We start from the raw sequence: 23,960 nt of genomic DNA, 5'->3' as shown, positions 1-23,960 counted from the left end.
ACATCAGTACTGTTCTATACTATTCCAGTATCTTTTGGTGTCACGTCATTATTTTACGATGTCACGTCACTATTTTATGACAACATGTCAGCAATCCGATGAAAAGTACAAAACCTGGGGAAAAAAATAACAAATTAGTGACGAAAAATGAGTTTTTTGGTCCATTAACTTGTTCATTTTTTTGTTTAGTTTATTGACTTTTCAAAGTTTGGTTTTGGTACACTAACTTTTAATTTTCAGTTATTTTGGTCCAATTACTGATATGACAGTTTGACATGTCAACATTTTCGGTGTCACATCATCATTCTTGATGTCACGTCAGTATTTTCCGGTGTCACATCAGCAATGAGACCAAAATATCTGAATACTTAAAATTAGTGTACCAAAACCAAATTTTAAAAACTAATGGACCAAACCAAAAAATAAACAAGTTGATGGACCAAATTTATTTTTTTCATACTATGATTGAAAATGAAAAATGTACAAGTTACATGACTAAAAATATGATTATGCCGTTAAAAATTGAAATGTACCCTTATAATATTACACGTGATTAAATATTGAGTGCATAAAAAATTATTGAACGAATAAATTTAGAAATATCTTCCTTAATTTTAAGGTTTTTGGGATTAAGACGATTTTCATGTACAGTCTTTTTTTTTTTTTTACGTAAATTTTTATGTACAGTCTTAAGTCTTAACATTTTGAAGTGTACTCTCAAATTGTTAATTGGAGATTCAGTGAATTGAATGCCCGTATATGCATGCTCCCAAAGGGTTAATGTTGATGCTTTGAAATATGACGTGACTAATAATCGTGGGAGTGGGGTTCATCTCATATGACCACCCACTCTCTAGTTTTAATTATAATATTTCTTCAAAATAAAAAATTATTAAAATAAATTTTATTAGTTATCTTGTAATATGATCTCACATTTTCATATTCACGTGACAGATCGACTCAATCGATAAAAATCTTATACACACACTCTGTTGGGTTGTGAAACACAAGCAATCTTGATTTTGATGATAACAAAACTTGTTATTGTGTTTCTAACATATTTCATCAAGTGTTGTAGTTAGTAGATCAAAGATGGAAGTGTTTGAGCTGGAAATCAAATAAGTCAATCTGGCGCAATTTAGTAAATCGATCATATCTCATAGGTCAGTGATCCAAATGACTTAAGGCTAAAGCGGTTGGAAATCTTACTCAAATTTCTACAAGTCATATCTCAGGCCAGATGAGTTAATTCGGATGTTATCAAGGCGAAAAGTTGGTCGCAACATCGAGCTGGATGCAAATTAGATCAAAGCTACAGCAACCAGATCAAACAGACCAGTCCTGGTATTTTGGCCATAACTTCTAGCTCGCTTATCCAAACGGGATGATTCAGTATGTGTTACAAATCTAAGACAATGATCTACAAATCATCTTTGAGAAGCTTAATCTGAATCGGAGTGTAAGAAGCAGATAAAGCACAATGAATTTTCGAGATCTGCACAGAAATTCTGCAGAACAGAATTTCTAACACAGCTTAATATTTCGAGTATATCTCTCACATACAAACTCGAAATTGAGCGATTATTGATTCCGTGGAAATCCAAGAGAAAGGGCTACAACTTTTATGTTCATAACCTTGCCCAAAAATCAGTGAATCAAGAGCTATAATCAAATGAACAGATCAGATGAAACATGGCCAAACCAGATCAAGTGAACAAGATCAGATCGAATTTGCTCTAGCCAGATCAAAGCTCGACCAGATCAAAGTCGGACCAGACCAGATCAAAGCTTGACCAGACCAGATGAGTTTGACCAGATCGAATTGGTCAAACCAATCCGATGAACAGTAAATCAGCTCGAACTCAAAAAATTGACAGCTACTCAAATATAACCGTTGCAACTTCAGAAAGTGTCCAAAAACATCCCAAACGGTCATATTATTGAATCTAACGTTCAAATCATTATTGGATCTTATAAATAAAACACTTTGAAGATCAAACACAAGCTTGGACATGAGATTCAAAGTGTGGGCAGCCTACATGAAGAAAACAAGCTAGAATGAGAGCAAGCCCAAGGTGTGAGGAACAGGAAGAAGATATGAGCTTTCAACGTTAAATCCTCTACACCAAACCCACTTTATAGAACACTCTTCCATGTTCAATATCTTTGTATATGAGTTGAAGAGAGCTCACTCACACACATACGAGAGACATGCTTTGTCAACGTTAAATCCTATACACCAAACCCACTTTATAGAACACTCTTCCATGTTCAATATCTTTGTATATGAGTTGAAGAGAGCTCACTCACACACATACGAGAGACATGCTTTGAAAGATTAGTTGAATGAGATTCTTAGCACAAAGACATTAAACATTGTGTTTGTAATCTTGGCATAAAGATGTAAAACATTATGCGGATTATGAGGTTGAGGCCTACAATCGAGAGTGGCTAGGAGTTCTCGTTTAGGCTTTGGATAAGTCCTAAATTGGATTGGGTTTGTACAAATGAGTTTGTAGAAATCAAAGTCTTCTAGTGGATCCTTCCGAGGTGGAAGAAGGGGTGACGTAGGAGATTAAGCTCCGAATATTCATAAACAAATTCGTGTCTATTTGTTTATCGCATTTACATTATTATTGCCACTGTTTTAAGATGCATTGTTGAAGCATTTTATGTGTTCTTCATACACCAAAATATTGCATACAAAGTGTTTGATAAAATGCTTCAACCAAACTATTTTTTTTATTTCAACTTGCATCCTTTCAAATGATTTCGAAAATGTTTATTCGGTTTCTACGAAGGATTATTTCGAGTGTATTCCGTTTGTTTTGAAAACCAAACTCGATATAATTCATCGGTGCTCGGTTTATTTTTGAACATTTCAAGAACGAGCTATTGTAGCTCTAAAATATTTTTAAGTGTGTATTCACCCCCCCCCCCTTTCTGCACACCTTTTTCGATCCTAACAAACTCACAGAAAAGCAAATAATTATGAGTATATTGTGCTCGTACTAAATGGGGATTAAAAAAAGTTGCCGGTCTTCAGATATCATCGTGGACCTAGACAGACATGGAAATCTGAAAAAATATTATCATTGTACATTAATGTGTGTGTCTCCAATTTACGCATTTATTGTTTGTACTTAATTTGATATACAAATAATTTTTTTAGAAATGATCATATGCCGTATAAGATATAACTAGTATTACACCCGTGCGATGCACATATTATATCTCGCATGTAGCATGATTAAATTGGTGGATGATGTGAAAAATTTTGAGTTTTAAATTAAAATATAAAAAAATTTAATTTTATTGAAAAAAATTATAAACTGTAAAAGATAATCTTTAAATAAAACATATTTCGTGTGTATTGTACGTGATGTTATTTCATACAATTAATGATAACAAATAGTAAAAAAACGAACATTTGAACAAATAGTTGAAATTCAAATTAGCTAAATGGATTATATATCATATAATTAGAAAACAAATAAATTATCTTATAAATTTTGAAAAACTTTCTTTAAAACAACGTTTGTTGTTAAATTTTTCTGGTTGGTCTTGCCATCACATATCAAGATTTTGAGACCCTTAGAATTGGTAACTCTAAATACAGCAACATACAACTAACCATGACTAAACACGAGATTTCTGGAAAAAAAAGTCCTACATGAGACAATGATTGACCCCGACTTTTGTTGATTGTCATTGCATATGATACAATCAAAGGATACTGTCTTCTTTGAAATTTAAAAGGAAGTATTGGATCAGAAGGTGTCAAAGACATTCTTGGAATAAGCAATTTGTGATCCGCATTACTTTCAGTCAGAATTTGTCCTTCCAAAACATGGTTTCCGAGCCTCGTCAATATCAATCTAGTATCATTGCATAAACCAAGAGAATGATCTATGTGCCGCATAACCATAACCGCAGAAACATCACCGGAGTTCCAATCTATGTATATTCGCTGGTACAAATCTGCTTCGTTATTCTGAAATAAAAAAAATTAAATTTTCGATTACTAAATATTCTTAAAGATCCGTGATATAAAATCTATTTCATCTCGGATTATAATTTTTTGGTATTTTGAAACAAATTCATGTTTCCATCGATGAATACATATTATCTGAAAATATTTCATAGATCATTTTGTATGATCAATATTTACGTTGTTATTTGTACAATCTTTCAAACGGAAAAAATATTTTGTTATTGAAAGATTATCCATCATTTTTTAATATTCTGAAAAAAAAATAATTTTCACTCTTAAATTTTTCCGTAAAAAAAATAATTCCATGTTAATAATTATTAATTTTTATTTAAATCCTGATATTTATATTGAATCCAGATTTAAATAACGTATAAACACTTTGAAATGTTGCATGTAATTATAAATAATTTTGGGTAATTATTATGTGGATGTACTATTAGATGAATTCGATATATACATGTACTTAAAATCATATGTTGTTTTAAATATCCTTCTACGTTCAAATTTTAAATAATTAGATAAGTTAATATCATAATCTACACAAGTATAATATTTATTCAACAATGTTTTGTTTATTTGCGGATTATCAATATAGTATGAAGTACTACTAATATCTTCTCAAAGTTAAGTTGTATATAGTATATAATGCATTTTTATTTGAAATTTATTGATAACTATCGAAATAGCATCTTAAGCAAATGTTTATATATCTATATCAATTAATTCAGATGCATACCACCAAAAGGGATTAAATTACAGAATTACAGGTAAATAAAAATGTTAAAGACAATTTTCAAATCATGTATTTCAAAGATACATTATAAGGTATGCATAACTACCAACTCAATCACAAAAATTAAATCAAAAGTATAATTAGAAGAATTATCTTTTGTTTGAATGATATTTTTCTGTCTTTTGGGGCCTATAACTATAAATTTTGTCAGTCAATTCATTGTTGTTTGGTGCATTCGAAATTCTGCAGTATTTGTAATGTTAGAATACTTGATCTTTCACTGTTGCAGCATTGGGACCGATCTTGAAATTTTATTTTGTGTGAGTACGTGGTAATTGGATTTGAAAATATGTGTTTGGATTTGAGATAGGGTTGTCAATTCCTCGACTATGAGATTGAGCTTGTGAATTTTTTTTGGCAGATGGAGGAATGATTTGATTTAATATGCTCCATATTTTAGGAATTTTGTTGATTGATATGTTGAATCTTTAATTGATATCCTATATAAGAAAGCAACTATATTTGAAAAGTTGATCGATTTATTTTAATATATTACAATTTTAGTATGAATTTTCAAATTACATGTTTTTTTAATATATAATGGAATGTTTTATATTTATTTGCCCGTATTTGAATTTGATAGGAGTGATTTAATTTAATATGCTCTATATTCTAAGAATTATATTGATTGATTTGTTGAATTTTTAATTGATATGAAATTTTTAATTGCTTCAAAACATATTTCAAATTAGTTGCTTCTTTAATCTAATTATAGAATGTGTCAGATTTTCCCGTATTTGATTTTGATTGAAACTAAAATGTGAATAAATTTTGAATTTTAAATTAAATCAAAAATTTAGGTAGTTTGATTTTTGGAATCTTTATTGATGGATTTTAATTTAGAAAACAAAGGTTATGTCATATTTTTTGCCAAATTGGTTTGCATATTATCACCTATAAATATTTTTAACATTTATATGGTGTTTTAAATGTTATTATTTTTTATTAATATTTTTCTTGACAAATTAGTTTGCAAATTATCACGTATTAATATTTTTTTACATTTATATGGTGTTTCAATGTTATTAATTATTAATTAATAATTTTAATTTAGTCGTGCATGAAAATGTTATATGTTTGTGAAGTTTTAGAATTAATAATTTCTTACGTGCACTTTTCTAATAAAATAAAATAAAATGTATTGTCATAAAAAATAATATTAGATATATATATATATTATCAAATTTAAATTTGTGATATGAATAAATTTAAAACTGATGATATTGGTACATTGCTATATATATATATATATTATTTACGAATATTTTTATACAATATTTTCAAATGTATATAGACTTTAACAATTAATTGTAATTAAATAAAGTGATAACAAAAAATCAAATTTTGAACTAAAAATTGATATATTATTATATATATGTGAAATTAGTTATTATCTTTTTTTAACACAGATATTATCTATTTTTATTAGTATATATTTAATCAAATTATGAAAATCTTATTCAATAACGTTTGAAACATTTGAAATTTTTTTAGTGTACAAATTATATGTGTTATGTATATATAGTAAATTAAAATGTGTTTAGTATACATTTAATCAAAGTATGTAAAAAGAAATTATTACCATTTTTAACCTAAGTTTTTTGGCGGGATTTTACTATGCATAGTAAAAACTCCACTTTTATATATAATATTAGATTATTTGAAAGTAGATTTTTATGAAAATATTTTTTAATTTTTTTACTATTAATCACATCCAGTAAAGTCAATGACGTTGTCTTTTTTTTTTTTTATGACGTGGACACTTATAGTTGCTATATTATTCGATGTGCATTGAGTAAACCTTCAAGTTAACACAATAGTTTATAAATCATATTAGCTATGTAAACAACATTGGGTGAGTCTTGTAAGACGAGTTCGCCCGATAAGATGCAGTTAGGAAGAACTAAACTCGTGGTTATTGGTGAACACTCACTCGTCCTATCAACTCATACCCACTTGGAGGCATCCATGATCCATGGTAGGGGTGGGATAAGGTTGGGACTCCGGACCCATCTCATAACCCTCATAATATTCAATCCCTATTCCGATAACAATTGTGAGTCTTTCTCTCGATCCTATAAACCCGACACATGTCAGTACGTATCCAAATGTTCGGGATCCCGTCGGGTACAGAGAATATCTCCCAATAATTTTTGTATGTTCGAGATTTTGTTCCGAAAATTAACAAGGATTAAAAAAAAAATTTATTTTAGAAACTTATATTTCTAAGGAAAAAGAAACATTCAATTAGAAATATATAAGATTAAAATTTTCAGATAATGCTTCAAACTTGTCATAAAACACTAAAAATTTGTTCTTATTTTTTTAATAAAATTAAAAAAAAAACTATTTTGGAACTTCTATTTCTAAATAATTAAGGCATGCACTTTTAGCTAAAAATAATATATCTTTACAACTGATCATAATTAAAATTTGAGGAACATAAAATTTAAGTATTGCATACAATAACTAAACTCGGGAAAAAAAATCGCCCCAAACGATTAAACGTGTTGATCTTGCACAATCCAATTTCGCATCGAAGTTTTATTAGCACTAGCATAATCGCACACGCAACGCGTTGCGTGTGTATAAAATCATACAATATATTTAATATTGTATGTTATATATAAATATTATTTTTTCAATAATATTTAAATTTATTTTTTAACATTTATAAAATAATATAAAAATAAATTTAAATTTTTTTTTTATCAATTTATCTTATCTACAATGTTTAGTTGAGAAAAATATGAAATTTTGAAATATCAAAATTTCAAAAAAAAAACAAATAAAAATAAAATTGTAATATTTATATTACATAAGGGCAATTTTGGCAATTTAAAAGATGGTGTCTAAAGGGGAGATTCTTTATATATAAGGAGAGATATGAAAGTTTTGTATTTTCAATACATTTTTTTTAAGAAGAACATCACACTATGCGTCGGATGATTATTGATAAAATACTTAGAATACAAATTACAAATTTTAATTACCGGATAAATTTTTTAAATAGATGAAGAGAATATTGCATATCTTATTCTAAATATTTATTTTAATTAAATTAAATAATTATAATTATGAATTAATTAAATTATTATTAATCTTTTTTTAAAAAAAATAAACAAGAATAAAATGTTATTTCGTGATGATGCCAATATTCCAGCGACACAACATTCTTGGACGACGACGTGTAATTTGGCTTCATGTCCACCTCAAGATGATGATTTTGATGATGATAGGTTTCAAGAATCGTTGCATTATTAATCCCATTCTCATCAGCAGACGGGATATTTGCTTCAATGCCATGGAAGTTGCTGTTAATCAAATCATGATCTCTAGTACTCCCGAAGAGGGTTTCATATTTGTTCTCCATGAAGTCGATCTGAGCAGAATTTTCCATCCAGAAATTACCAGGGTTTGAAACGCTCATGAAATTGCTGCCAAAAAGCCCGTTTGGAAGGAGGGACGAGAATTGGATTTGGTCGTGTGGGAAAGCAAGCTGAAGCTCGGTGGAACTGTTAATTACATTATTGTAATTAGTTTGGTGGATATATTGATCTGCAGGTATGGTACTTACTGCAGCAGGTGAGTAGTTTGAATAATTAGATCGTAATTTCTTGGAGGAGGAGGAGGAGACTAATTTCTTGTTTTTCCGGCAGCCGCCTCCGACGGGAATGTTGCGGAGGGTGCCGCCTTTGGTCCAGTAACGGCGGCAGGTCTTGCAGAAGTATCTGGGCTGCGAGAGGCTGTAATTGTTAAAGAAACACGCAGGATAGTAATGTCAATTTATAAAATAAATAGATGAAATGGAGTATGATTAACATATTTTGGAATGTAAATAAATAACACTTCTATTTTATAATACATGCAAATTATTGTAAGACGATTTCTCGGATCAATTTTGTGATACAGGTCTATTATTTGGGTCATTCATGAAAAATTATAATTTTTATGTCAAAAATATTATTTTTAATGTAAATATGAGTGTTGTGGACCAAACACTCATATTAACTATTTAGGACGAGATCTCGGATTCAAGACTCAGTTATAACAATATCTCTCCAACTCCAAAAAAAAGTTTTAAAAAAGGAAAAAGGGATGATATTGTTATTTTTCTACATTCATTTATAAACTTCTAATAACTCCACTTCCCCATTTATAAGATTTTTTTTTTATCACGAATTATTAGATTTTCAAAACTAAAAAAATTAGATACATAATACATTGAGCCCGTTTAGATTTTGTAGAGATTTTTTAAAATAAGTGCTTTTAAAAGCTACAATTTTTTGCTTTTGAAAAAACTCTAATTTTGACTCAAAAAGTGCTTATTTAAGTATTTTTTGGTCAACCAAACACCTTGTTAACTGAAAAGCACTTTTTGTTAAAAAAAAAAAAAAAAAATTTGGCCTGGCTTTTGAAACCAAACGGGGCCATTATGTACATAGAACGTGTGTGTTTAGTTGCTAGTTTAATTAAACTTCGACCCAACACAAGATGATTGTGGGCTTACACTTTATTGAGGCTTCGTTCATGGACTATTTATGGGCTTGTTACATATTGTATAATTCAACCTATCACACAAGCCATGCGTTGGGCCGTATGTAAGTAAACCCAGTAATTTTGTATTGGTACGTTCGATTCGTGTATATTCGGATCCGAATTTTAGTAAAGATCGATCCCATAACATTTAATCACTTCCAAAATTATAAATATATATAAATTTTAAAATTACTAATGGATTGTTTGTAAACTCTATAAATAAGTTATGAATATTTTTTTTACAATTTTGTGAAGAAAAAAATTCATAATAACATATTTAGAGGTAGCAAACTCTTCTTGACTCGTAAGATTTTTTTACCAAAATTTGTGACATGAATTTGTGTAATTCTGAAACTCTTTACGTTACTGATAATAGAAATAGAATTTGTGATCTAAATAAGGTTTCAGATTATTTTAGCTTTAATGTAGTAATAGAGTGTGAACCTTTAATGTGTAGATACTAGTGGAGTTTTCTATTTGATTGATTAGCTTAAATAGAATCCCTACATATAAATAAAGGGTTATGATCCCTAGATCACATGATGAAGTCATATTATAATATACCTCATTGATAGTTAGAGAGCGTGAGAGAATTTAAAGGAGTATCTCGAGGCAAATCGTGTTGATCTGAAATGCCAAACTGTGATATTCATGTCCCATATGGGAAAAATAAAAGATTTAAAATGATTTTATAATGAGCTACAATAGAATTCTATAGTAACTTGGGTTAATAATTTTCGTAAATTGAAGACGAATACGAAGTAGTTGCTAACGAGACATGACCGAGAGTGATGGACTTATGATAGGTTATGACTCAATTTGACTATCTTCTGGGTCCAAGCCCATTTGCTCTGCCCAATTGAGTTTAATAATACTTAATTATTTATCGAGATATTTTATCAAGATCCATAAATTTCAAAAATCCCATAAGAGGCTCAAGCCCATGAAACTATCTGAATATCTATAAAAAGCTTGAGTCACCTCTTTTATAAGGTACACCCTCTATAGTCACATGATCTAGTTCTCTAGAACTTTTATTGGACAAATCATGACTTTAGCGTATAAGTGTCTTCATCGGGCAAACCCCCGACGACACTCACATTGTTTTGTGTAGGGGTGATCACGGTGCGGTTTGACGGTTTTTCATAAGAAATTCAAATCGAATTGTCAATTGCGGTTCGGTTATATTTTATTTTTTTAATTACGGTTTTATATGTAAAATAGTTTTCGCGGTTTTAAGCGGTTGCGGTCGGTTCGTGATTTTTTTTAATGATAAGTAAAATAGAAAAAAAAATAAAGTTATTCAAATTATTAGAACAATGAATGAAAACTATAATAAACAAAATAAAACTAAATAAAATAACAACCAAGCGACAAAATAAAGTTAATGAACTATAATATGTTTAGACAAGGTTGAAGATTAATATTGTATATAGAAGTAATAAATAGATTAACAAGAGAGAAAGAGAGGAAAATTTTTTGAATAAGAGTTGGGAGAGAAGTGAGTGGATGCGGCATAGGAATTTATTGTATATAATGTATATACAATGTGCTATAAATATAACTCTAGCTAAATACAACTATACACGGCGGTGCAATGCGGTGCGGACGGTTTGGGCCAAAAATTATAACTGAACCATGGCGGCGGGGTGGTTTCCATTTTTTTTAAACAGCGATTATTTTTAAAAAATAAGATACGACGATGTGGGGCAGTCGGTTCCAGCGATTTTTGAAAAAATTTGATTACCCCTAGTTTTGTGATACTGATACATGTACCAATCCACAAATTTCTTTATATGGAACTGTTCGAGTATTAATCCGACCACTCGGATCTCTACAAATTACCTAGATTTTCTTCAATCAAGTAACATGAATTTTTGGATATATCGACGGGAACCCCAAGAAATAAGTGTTATGCGATGCTAAGTGCTACGTGCGGGGAGCCACCTTTTGAACCTACGGAGCAAAGTGCTACACGATGGAAGCCACCTTCTAGATTCTCGGTGCAGGTAGATCGATGGGTTAGGTCGCGAAGAGGACGTCGCGTTCTGAAGAAGAGGTGATTGTGATACCCCTGCCCCACATGAGAAAAATGAAAGATTTAAAATGAGTTCATAATGAGCTACAATGGACTTCTATAAAAATTGAGTTAATCATTTTCGTAAAACGATGACGAATGCGAAGTAGTTGCTATAAGAGTCCATTGTGCGGCGGCCAGCGCACAGGCGCGGGTCTGGGCTCGCGGTGTGACACAAACCATGCAGATCTACACGAGTACCAAATGTTATGGATTCAGGTATGCTTTCGCTATAGTTTTTCATTTTATATCCTTGATGATTTAACACGATGGATTCTGAATTTATATTATATGGTTTTTTCCCCCAACAAGACGATCTCAGTGGATCTTTATCCATGAATGAATTTATCATGTCTATATTTATAATAAAAAATAATATTTTTGACATAAAAAATAATATAGTTTTATATGGAGACCCAAATAAAAAATTTTCTCATTAAATTAACTCTTGAGATCGTCTCATATGATTTTTTTGTATTTTTAATATTATATTAAATAAATTAAATACTAAATCAAATCATTCAATAAAATCAAGAAGAAACAGGAGAAACTGAAATTCTGGATCTGTACATTTGAATGTTCGCTATTTTCGTAATCTATATAATCAAATTTTAGTTTTTTTTTTATTTTTTTATTTATATTATTATTATTATTATTTTGGTAATTTAATTCTATTTCCAACACATCGCCTATGATGCCGAGTCACATCAACACTATCACAAAAAAGGTTAAAATTCCAAAAAAAAAAAATAAGTATACCAGAATAAGATTGAAATTTGACAATATAAAAAAATAAAAATTGTCAACAACGGCTTATCTACATTTGAATTTTAAATGTTTGCGATTTTCGTCATTCATATTACCAAATTTCTTTTTCAGAATAACATTCTTCTTCTTGTTTTTTTTTTTGATAATTTTATTCTTTTTAGACGTGAAAGTACACCAGAAAAAAAAAAAAAGAATTTGACGATATAGAAAACAAAAAAAAAAAGTCAAGTGCTAAAGGAACATGACCAAAATTATATGGCCCCGTTTGATTTCAAAAGCAAGCCAATAAAACATTTTTTTTAAGTGCTTTTCAGTTACCAAGGTGAAAAATGTTTTTTTTAAAAATGTCTACCAAATCCAAACGAAACCATAATTTCTGGAACAAAGTAAAGTAAAGTAATAAACTTAAAAACTATAATTTGTTCAAAATAAAAGAGCATATTCCTCGAACAGCGTCGTTTTGAAGCAACCGTCACGATCAAGGGCGTCAACGTGTTGATCACAAACAATCGACGGCCGAGAATCAGTATCGCAGTTTCCAGTATCAGCAAAAACCCTATTCGAATTTGCTCTCGTTTCTCTACAATTTGCCAACGAACTCTTCCCAGAATCGCCGCCGAGAATGTCGGACGAGGAGCATCATTTCGAGTCCAAGGCCGACGCCGGCGCTTCCAAAACCTACCCGCAGCAGGCCGGAACCATTCGTAAGAACGGTTACATTGTCATCAAAGGCCGCCCTTGCAAGGTTCGGTGTTTGGATTTTTTTTTTAATTTATGCGCGAGGCTTTGTTTCTTTCTCATATCAATCGTTGATCGTGTTTGTTTTCTTGTTCATGTTCTGATTTAATTGAGATCTGGGTACTTAAGGTACGGTTTTGTTAATGTTTAATCTTTGTTCTACGTTTAGTTATGTTCTTTTCTGAGATTGAATGCTTGTATTTTGTTATCAAATGTTTCTTTTGTTTGATTGATTTTACTGATGTTTCTGTGTTGCACCCTGATGATATGTGTTACTGTTTTGAGTTTTTGAAATTGCCGGATATTCTGTGTAATTTGCTGTTTGATTGTTATTGGAAAATTTATTCAGTGAATGATGCTTTTGTTTGTATGAAAGTATTGATTCATGCCCTTTTTCATTTAAACGCGTGGAATCGATCTTGATTGTAACAGGTTGTCGAAGTTTGAACTCTTTAATTTGTATGGAAGTATTGATTCATGCCCTTTTCATTTAAACACGTGGATTCGGTCTTGATTGTATTTGTAACAGGTTGTCGAAGTTTCAACTTCCAAAACCGGGAAGCACGGACATGCGAAATGTCACTTTGTCGCAATAGACATTTTCACTTCAAAGAAGCTTGAAGATATTGTCCCTTCTTCCCACAACTGCGATGTATGCATTGGTTTCTTTGTCCTCCTTTTTATCGCGTGTTAAATGTTCTTTTTTGTAATTGATTCTGTGGAACGAGAATCACTGTAGTTTTCATTGAATTACAGGTGCCACACGTCAATCGCACCGACTATCAGCTTATTGATATCTCCGAGGATGGATTTGTACGGCCTTAACTCATTTAAACTCAATGTTTCTATAGACTTAGATCTACAAGCCAAATCGTAGCGAACTCAAAAGTTTTTTATTTTTAGCTTACATCACGCGGTCTAAAGTTGAGTGATGTAATTATGCAGGTGAGTTTGCTTACTGAGAATGGCAACACTAAAGATGACTTGCGGCTTCCATCCGATGATAACCTGCTTGCTCAGGTTAGTTGTTTCAACCTTTTCATCGGATACTAATTGATGGTTTTAATCATCAATTAAATGTTAACGAACGACCTCCGCTTTCTGATAAAATTTTTGTACAGATCAAGGATGGGTTTGCTGAGGGAAAGGACCTGGTTGTGAGTGTTATGTCTGCAATGGGAGAGGAGCAGATCAATGCTCTCAAGGATATCGGACCGAAGTGATCGTTTTTCTCTTGATGGAGGTTGGAGTGATGGTTTTAAGTTCAGATGAGATAAGTATAATATTTATAGAAATAGTCAAGGAGATGGGAGGACTATGGACTGTTCCGTTCGGGATCGGATACCGAACTGTTGATGGTTTAGCCCTCCACTTTTCTTTCTTGTCAGTGTTTTTTTCACTTCTGAATCTCATCTTGTGTTTTATGGTCTGAGGGTGAATCTGATTTGTGAACTTGTTATCTGTTGTTATATAAACATATGGTGTTTTGTATTATTCATGAGCTTTCAATAATAATATTTTGGGTCAGTGGGTTTTTACACATTAGATTAACCTTCATAAAATAGCATACAAAATCATAAACTCCTCACACTTAAAATTAGTGGTGTTTTACACACTGTTTAAAAATTAAGCATATTCAATCTCCGTGCTTTAAAAACTTGAGCATGTTTATTTCATTTGCAAGAGAGATTGATTTTAAAGAATCCATAGTTTTAAATACAATTAGTTTTACTATTTATGTCTTGAGCTTTTTTGAACTTTGTCATGCTGGTGCATAATTTCAATCTTCTTAATTTTTGTCAATGATTGTTAATCATGAAAAGTCGGTAATAACAAGTATACTGAAAAGAAAAATACGGTCTCACTGATATTTTTTCCGATTTTTTGATTAAACAAAAATAAATACTGATTAGTTTTATCTCAATTTGTATTTTCTTAATCAATTTGAACCATATATTGGTTCGTAATATTTTTTGCCTAAAAATTATTTTTTTTTTAATTAGATTTAGTAGATATCTATTTCACAAAATTAACTCGTCTCACGATTTCAGAATAGTTTTTTTTTATGTTGAAAAACTTGAGAATTTGGCAATGTAAGGAGAGTGTAGGAAGTTGTAATCATTATTGGATGTAAAATAGTTTTTTATGGTAATTTTTATTGTTGAAGTATTTTTGGTCGTTCACTAATCAATAATAATATGAAGGGAAAAAAAAAAAAAAGTAGCGTAGATGGTATGGATGATGACTGATCAAAAAATGCATTTAAAATCTGTGAAGTGCATACTTCCCCGTATCAAGCATTAATGTAAAGAAACTTATTAAACATTCAAGGTGGAGTTTGAGAGAAAGAGAGAATAAGAATGCATAAAATGAATTAGAAGGTTCAAATCATGACTTTTACCACTGTTAGGGCCAAGCCTTTGGTCGCGTATACAACTGATTCTAAAGATAAAAAAAACATGAAATCAAAAGTGATACAAAATGGATTTCACAATTTATAACATTAATAATAGGAAGATACTGAAACATTATAATTCAATCGAGTTTCACTGCCAGATAATTTAAGTGTAGAAAAAATTAAACTTGAAGATCCAAGTTATCACCTCTCTTCAATCAGTGAAGTTCGGGTTCTATCTGGCATACCGGATGACGGTTCCGAGCCAGTCATCAGGTATATTTTCTCTCAGTACGCCTTGTAGAGCTCTCAAGGAGTGCTCAGTAGCAGCCTGAACCCATGTAACGATTAGCACACCCGCATTCCTTGTGTTGAAATATTACTCGGAATCAAACCTCACCTTCACAATGTAGACATCAATTCCCAACTTAGCAATCATCGCGGCTTCAGATATTTTGGTGACCATTCCACCGGTTGTGTCATGAGCTGCTACGGTTATCTCAACTGTTCAATTTAGTTGCAGAGAATAAGAACTCGACCAAATTTAAAACAAGAAAGTATCAAAGTATGGAACACAGTTAGAGCTCAGATGTGAATGAAGGAAAATTTGGGAACTTTACACCTCTCATTTGAGAACTATACACAAATGAAGAACTCTCATAGGTCTCAGACAAGAAGAGAAGCTCGTGGGTTTAAGGGGTGTAATGGTTTTTTTACCAACCTTGCCTGCTCGTGTCTTCTGACTTAGGTTTTACGACAGACCAGCTCCCATCTTCACGCACAGCTGCGAAACAAACCCATCATCAGAAAACATATTCTGTGCATGATCAGTTGCTATTCAGAGCTGTCAGGACTCACCAATTTCCCTAAGCAGCACAGCCTCAGGATCCATTGGGGGGCGATCGTATACACCAAAAACATCTGTCTATGGCAAGCATTGTATAGGACTTGCACGTTCTCATGTAAGCAAAACATTATAAAATATCAAAGACTTGAATATTTGCAAAACATAATTGATTTAGAATGGGTGTGTGCAAGTATTGCACAGCCAGCCTCCAAATATAAATCAAGAAAAGCTAAGCTTCAGCCTGTAAGTAAAAGTTCTACCTGATTAATTATTTTCTTTTCAAAAGATCATTTATTCAATTAGTTCATATATTTCTATGATGTGGGCTAAAGAGAAGCCTGAGAAAATCAACTAGTAACGGATACGAGGAAAACAACATAGTCAGGTTGTAGTTGTTCTGCCAGATGACGAATGATCACATCTCCACTAAGTATAGTGCAACCCTGAAAAATATTTGATTTCAATCAGGATATGCCAACTCCTAGAAAAGGACGACTTTAGACAGAAATATCAAACCAGTGAGCTATCCAGTACGGCATCTCCATGCAGAACCTGCAATTTGAAGAAAAAAATATCATTTACAGATTTTATTGAACCAAAAGCCAATAATAGATGTGCAAAAATTAATTTTTTAAGCCTTAGTCAAGCCATAAATGTGATGAGCCATGAAATAATGCAGTACTGAACACAAAAAACAAAAATCTTGATATTCCTGATCATTTCCCTTGGGCAACAATAGATTATTTAGTCTTGGCACCAAAGCAAAACAAGATTTCATGGGCACAACGCGGGAATAAAAATATAATGGAAAATATAGAGGTGACGTAGTTTGAACTTTGAAGCATGTCATCAAGTGGTATACATGAAATTGGAAACTTTCCATTATTTCAACCACATATTGTTCAGGTGCTTCGGGTATTCAAACTTACAGGTATAAATCCAGCATCAATAGCTCCATCCACTGTGGATGTATCAGCATCAGCTAACTGTGAAAGCATAGGTTGAATTCTCTCAGATTTAATATATATACCTAAAAGTAACAAATAATTGCATGAAAGTGATAGAATGGAGTCTCTGGATGTTTACTGACATTTCTTTCACAAGTTGACCAGCCACATGAAAATGGAGACATTCCAATAGAAGGAATACCCTCTGTAAGAGACATGATAATTATGTCAAACAAAAATTAAAGACTCAAATGACTTCAAATAAGTTGGCTGGAGAATCAATCTGCCAAGGGTGGGGCAACACGCCTACACGATTGTATAATATTTAGAAAATTGATATAGAGCGAAACTTGTAATCCATACTAACTGAATCATTCTGACAGTTAACCTTAAAAAAAATGTCCAGCAAGTTTTTTTTTTTAAGAGAAAAAAGATAATGTTAGGCAATTTAATAAAACCTATTTAAAGGATTAAATGTTGAGAAACTTGATATCAGCTGATTTAATGATCAAATTATTTATTCCTGAACCGGTTTAACAATTCATGAATTTGAGCAGTTATGAAATTGAAGATATTCTTGGGATGCTTTTGGATTTAATCAAGGATTTCAAGTCAAGCCATTTCAGGTGTTTGGACGATTTTGATAAGCAAGAATTTCATATTTGCTTCCTATCAATTTTTGTTATTATAGTAATTTAATGGATTAAATACACCCAACATCAATATCATCCGAAATCTATGAGTCAAACCCCTCCCATAAATCATAATCACAGAAATTAAAACCCAACATAACTTTGATGAAAATAACATATCAAGAATGCAAAATAATTGCTAGAGAACAACAACATAGCGGAGAGCAATAAGTAGGTGTATTTACAGCCATGAAGTTCCAGGACATTGCAAGCTTTGTCTATCAGCCTACGAAATTGTTAGTGCCAAAACAGGAAACAAATTCAAGATAAAACAATAACAGAAGGTGAAAACAGGTGTATACCTGAAAATTTAACCACAAATAAGAGCGTGAAAATGGCAAATCTATTAAATATCCCATTTCATAGGCAATAACAGATGAAAAATAGCTGCATCGGATACAAGGCCTAAGAAAATGCTCACGAACAAAATAATTGGATAGTTATATGAAACATGAAGGTCACATACCTTTTGCAAGCGCTCGAACAATTTCAAGATTGAGGGAAGTAACCTGAGTTATTCAAAACGGACCAAAGTAACAGTCAATGGACAACCAGAAATCACACCTTATAAAATCAATTGTTTGGTAACATACAGTAATTTTACTTGCCAAACAAACAAATTCAGACCAAAATACATCATATTATTTAAATTTTGATTATTGATTTTTTAGAGTCCCAACTCCCAACCACAAAAATGCCTTCCAAGAAAAAACAGTTAAATATCCACAAAAGCGAACAAAGTTGCAATCTTATAATAAATAAAGAGAGAATATTCATGACTACAAAGGCATAGTGTTCTTTAAAATTACCGTTAGAGCCATTTCTATAATTTCTTAAACCTCTCTCCAAAATGAAACCATCCATTCAAATAAATCAAAATGCCTCTGGATCTGGCTGACCACTTATTCAGAATATGATTAAGCTAGCCATGTCCTACCATGTCTTATTAGAATACAACAAAAACTGTTATCATTGGAGGGCTTAGGGCTAATTCTACAGAACTGAGAGAAACAACGATATATAAAACTAAAGAGACACGTTTGGACCTGACATCCGAATGCACTGTAAAGAAAATGAAATAGGTCAATCTCACATTTTGGTGATTATCATGAAATAGGTCAATCTCACATTTTGACGATTATCTTTTAGAGACTACTGGAAACAAAACCAAATCAAGACGAGGTATGGCACAAGCAAAACAAAGTCAAACAATTCAAGTCTTAAAGTCTTACTGATATACGTGTGGCTACAAAGCCAGACTTGACAATAGGTTTGCTCAATCCACCCTTATGGACACCTGATTTGCTTGCTTGAAAGTGACCAAAAGAACCTGAAGCTAATATGTGAGGCTCTGTTCAAAAATTTCTAAGACACTACCAGTTACAGGTCCAGCTGTGCAGCAAAGAATAACTAAATATATTCTCTGATATACTCTCCCACTTAGTTAAAGGGTAACCGCCCCGACGTGGAAAGAACGTTGGGAAGTTTAAAAGCAACAAAGCAAGGAAACATGACATTTGATCTCCAAATGAATTTGTTCAGTGCCCCCAAAAACATTGACAAATTGCAGAAGCAAATATAATAGCTATTTCCAACAATTTACTAGAAACTTAGCATATGATTCGAAAGAACTCATTCTTAAGATATTTTTAGTGCTCTCTTGTGACCCTCAAATATTTTTCACAAGCTATAGGAGTGTTCTGACTCTTTTGATGCACTGATAATAATAAAAGAAAATCAAAAGAATGGTAAATTCTATCGGAGACAAAATCCAAAGGAAACTAACTAGTGGCAACAGCAAATCAAACTAAATGTCAACCTGCACCGTGAACTACAACAAATTTCTTGGACTCCACCACCGAGTGATCATCAAAATCATCAACAACATTTGGCATATCGGAGGATCCAGGCCTCCTGCTCCAATCCATTCCACGGCAAGGTCCAAAAATCATTGCCTGCCGAAGCTGTGACGAAACTACTTTCAGATTCTCCTCATGTATCGTCTCCAATTCATTTTTGCAGGTAATCGCGGCACCTCCTGAAGAACACAAACACAAGCACTTAATCAATTAAATGAACAGATTAACCAACCCAATCGATAAAATGTAAGCAAGGAAATCATATTTCGTACTCACCGAGTTTGACAATACAACTGACGCGTTGGGTGACAGCGGCGGTGCCGGTGCCGGTGCCGCCTCCGCCGGAGGATTTGTGGTGGCGCTCCATCTGAATTCGGAAGTGCTTGTTACTGTTGAAGTGTGGTAGTTTTTGGAACTTAAAAATAACATTTTATTATGATTATAATTTATTTTTAGTGAGAGTCAGAAAGTATAAATTTTTATTTTTGTTAAAAAAATTTCATTTATTAAAAAATATTAATAAATTTTATATTGCTTTAAAAATATATAAATAATCAAATATATATTTTGTATCTTAATACTCTTATTCTCAATACTAAAAAAAAATTATTTTTTATCTTCTTCTAATAAATGGAGAGCATGGTGAATAATTACTGTATAAATAAGTGGGAGATGAATTGTTAAATTATTTAACAAAATATTAAATCAAAATCATGGATTTCAAATATTTTAATCCAAACGTAACTTCAGGTAATATAATCGAAGTTCAGTTATCATTGTTGTGAAAAAGTAAAAATTTATGGTAAAAAGTAAAAACTCCAAAACTCAAAATATATCAAACTCTATACTTTATAATATTTTTCTCTCAACTCAATTGTATTTTTCATCACAAATGAAGACCTATTTATAGATCCACATTTGAGATTAGTCCAAAAATTAATACATCATCATCTACATCATCACACACTAATTTTCCACATTTTACAACTCAATATTCAACATTCAACATTCAATATTCAATATTCAACATAATAATAATAATATATTTTTCAACACTCCCCCTTGTGATGATGATCGTGATATGATGATTGTCTTCATTACGTGTTTTATACTGCCTCGTTAAAAACCTTACTAAGAAAAACCTAGTGGGATAAAAACCATAGTAAGGACCCCCTCATGTTAACATGAGTGATTCTTCACATATTCCGTAGATTGTGCATCCCAATGTTGTATATATGCTTTCTGAATATCGTCGTGGGAAGTGCCTTTGTGAAAAGATCTGATGAGTTCTCACTTGATTAAATGTAACAGATATCAATATCTTTATTCTTCTCAAGCTCTTGAGTGTAGGCAAAGAATTTTAGGGGGATATGTTTGGTTCTGTCACTTTTGATGTATCCTTCTTTCATTTGAGCAATACATGCAGCATTATAGTGTCACAGGCTTCTTGCCTACTGTCAATCCACACGATATTTGAATATGTTTGGTCATTGACTTTAACCATACACATTCACGACTTGCTTCATGTAATGCAATAATCTCGGCGTGATTTGATGAAGTTATTACGAGTGTTTGTTTCTGTGAACACCAAGAAATTGCGGTGCCTTCACGAGTAAATACATATCCGGTTTGGGAACGTGCCTTATGTGGATCAGATAAATATCCAGCATCAGCATAACCAATGATACTTTGATTGGTGTCTTTTGAGTACAAAAGTCCCAAATCTGTCGTTCCTCGTAGATAACGGAATATATGTTTAATTCCGTTCCAGTGTCTCTTTGTTGGATATGAACTGAATCTTGCCAATAAATTTACAGCAAAAGATATATCAGGTCTAGTGCAATTTGCAAGGTACATAAGGGCACCAATGGAACTTAGATATGGTACTTCTGGACCAAGAATAACTTCATCATCTTCACATGGACGGAATGGATCATTTTCTATGTTTAATGATCTTACAACCATTGGAGTACTTAATGGATTTGATTTATCCATATTAAAACGTTTAAGGCAATAATTACACATCCGGATGTTGTTTTCTTGATGAAAACACAAGGGCATATTGGATCATTTACATATCCATTTTTCATCAAGTGCTCACTTAGCCGATTATACCACATTCGGCCGGATTGCTTTAACCCATATAATGATCTTTGCAATTTTACATAATAAAATTATCTGGGTTTTGAACTTTGTGCTTCAGGCATCTTAAATCCTTCAGGATTTTCATGTATATATCACTATCAAGTGATCCGTATAAGTAAGCTGTAACAACATCCATAAGACACATTTCCAAATTTTCAGACACTGCCAAACTAATCAAATATCAAAACGTAATTGCATCCATAACAGGAGAATACGTTTATTCATAATCAATTTCAGGCCTTTGAGAAAAACCTTGTGCAACAAGTCTAGCTTTATATCTGACTATTTCATTTTTTTCATTTCGCTTTCGAATAAAAACTCATTTGTATCCAACAGGTTTTACACCTTCAGGTGTGAGGACTATAGGTCCAAAAATATTACGTTTATTCAGCGAATCCAAATCAACATGGATGGCATCTTTCCATTTGGCCCAATCATGATGAGTTTTACATTCACCAAAAGATTTTGGTTCATGATCCTCATTTTCATTTATGATGTCACAAGCCACATTATAAGAAAATATCTCATCAATATCTTTTATGTCTTTTCGGTTCCATATTTTTCCAGTATTAATATAATTGATAGAGATTTCACGATTCTCGTCAGTTTGTGGTTCTGACAGAACATTTTCATCATCAGGTGTTTCTTCTGGAACACCATTTTCTATTTTATGATCATCGTGCTTGTAGTGACCCTTACTCGGATCACCTACTAAACAGAACTTAGGCATGCAATTAACTTAATCAAAACAGTAATCAGAATTAAGCTGCGGAAACCATAAACATTATACAATCCCAAGGCAAGGAATCTGTAAATACCCAAATATAATACAATCAGATCGAACAGCTGAATCAATCTAATAACAACAGAATAAAACCTAGGCGAAGCTCCAGCTGGCCAACAACTGCCTAGCCCCTCTTGGATCCACCCGCCTCATCCAATCGCAAACCTGCCCCATGGAATAGGGTGTTCAGAAACACAGAGTACGAGACGTGTGTTGGAGAACGGTGATCAGATCAATCAGAATTGATACCCGGTGCAGCGGAAGTTTAAAAATTTTATATGGAACGATTCCATAATGGGTATCAAAACTTTACGATTAAATTGTGCGTGTAAAAATTAAATCACAATTAAATTTTTACCTCCAATATCGAAACGAGATTATGGACACCAACAGATTACTCTGCTCTTGTTTTATATCCCAGGAACTGATGGACGAACAATTTTTCAATCAGGTCCACGAACGGAAATTTAATCCCTCTGATAGATTGCACTAGAAAATCTATCAGAAGTTTCTACGAAGAGAATTAACGAATTTGATCCGTTAAACCAGACTGCAAATTCAAAATTCACAGGCTGGAATTTTCGAGCAGAGAGGGAGAGGGGGGCGGCCACTTAGAGAGAAAAACAGCTAGGGTTTTCGAAAATTGTGACCTCTCTTGTGTAATTTCTGTGCTGCAATAACTTATTTATAATGTGGGCTGCTAACAGCTTAGGGCCCATTAGTCATAAGTTCAAGCCTGACAAGCAAAGCCCGCATGTTCAGAAATTAATATAAAATTCATCGTGACTCAGATTGATAAACCAATTTTACCAATGTGCACAGAAACCATTTCTGCATCTTTTAAAGTCAAGATAAATTTTCTGAATCCGAATTCAGTGATTTCTAAAAAATGCCCATCCCTATGTTATTTTAGAAAATCTTACTCCCTCTACTCTTAAATAAGAAGTCCCACTTCTTTGTTCATTAAATTTAACTCTTTAAATTTAACTATCTCAACGGGGATTAAAAATCCATTACTTGTGTGACCCTCAATGGTTCAGGGATACAGCTAGCCGTGGGCTCACAACTCCTTGTGACTCGGAACAACAATTTCCGACTTACCCATCGAATCATGGTAAGAGCGCCTAGCAACATCGCCCCATGATCCCCTAGGTATCACTGATAGTGCCTGCAAGAACCAATAGATTTTGGTTAGCGTACAGTACGGTCCCTTCATCCATATATCCCGATCCAATCAACAACCATTGGTAAATCGAGAGTCGTTCGAGATTCGATAACTATGCAATGCATCTTGAAGATCAAATAGTGACATCGCATGTGCTACTAAGAAACCATTTCTTAAAACACATCATGTACTCTGGCCAGAGATTCGTCACACTAAT

At 32.3% G+C, this 23,960-nt stretch overlaps 2 protein-coding genes across 2 annotated transcripts; one reads left to right on the top strand and one right to left on the bottom strand.

Annotated features, from left to right (window-relative positions):
- Positions 1–12,685: 12,685 nt before the first annotated feature.
- On the top strand, positions 12,686–14,436 carry LOC140881256 (eukaryotic translation initiation factor 5A-4). The gene is made up of 5 exons (XM_073286419.1): positions 12,686–12,916; positions 13,439–13,561; positions 13,666–13,722; positions 13,855–13,929; positions 14,031–14,436. Exons 1-5 carry the CDS (start codon positions 12,794–12,796, stop codon positions 14,130–14,132), a joined length of 480 nt encoding a protein of 159 aa, XP_073142520.1. The 5' UTR covers positions 12,686–12,793; the 3' UTR covers positions 14,133–14,436.
- An 853-nt stretch (positions 14,437–15,289) lies between these two features.
- LOC140879684 (isopentenyl phosphate kinase) lies at positions 15,290–20,067 on the bottom strand. Its single transcript, XM_073283519.1, has 12 exons — positions 19,926–20,067; positions 19,610–19,828; positions 19,023–19,120; positions 18,257–18,299; positions 17,242–17,303; positions 17,081–17,137; positions 16,668–16,703; positions 16,517–16,594; positions 16,163–16,229; positions 16,026–16,088; positions 15,705–15,808; positions 15,290–15,635 (listed from the first exon to the last, which is right to left on the bottom strand). Exons 1-12 carry the CDS (start codon positions 20,014–20,016, stop codon positions 15,540–15,542), a joined length of 1,014 nt encoding a protein of 337 aa, XP_073139620.1. The 5' UTR covers positions 20,017–20,067; the 3' UTR covers positions 15,290–15,539.
- Between the last annotated feature and the right edge of the window lie 3,893 nt (positions 20,068–23,960).

This window comes from Henckelia pumila, chromosome 2 (assembly GCF_033568475.1).
Source record: "Henckelia pumila isolate YLH828 chromosome 2, ASM3356847v2, whole genome shotgun sequence".
NCBI classification, from domain to species: domain Eukaryota; kingdom Viridiplantae; phylum Streptophyta; class Magnoliopsida; order Lamiales; family Gesneriaceae; genus Henckelia; species Henckelia pumila.
This window is presented reverse-complemented; position numbering and strand designations above follow the sequence as displayed.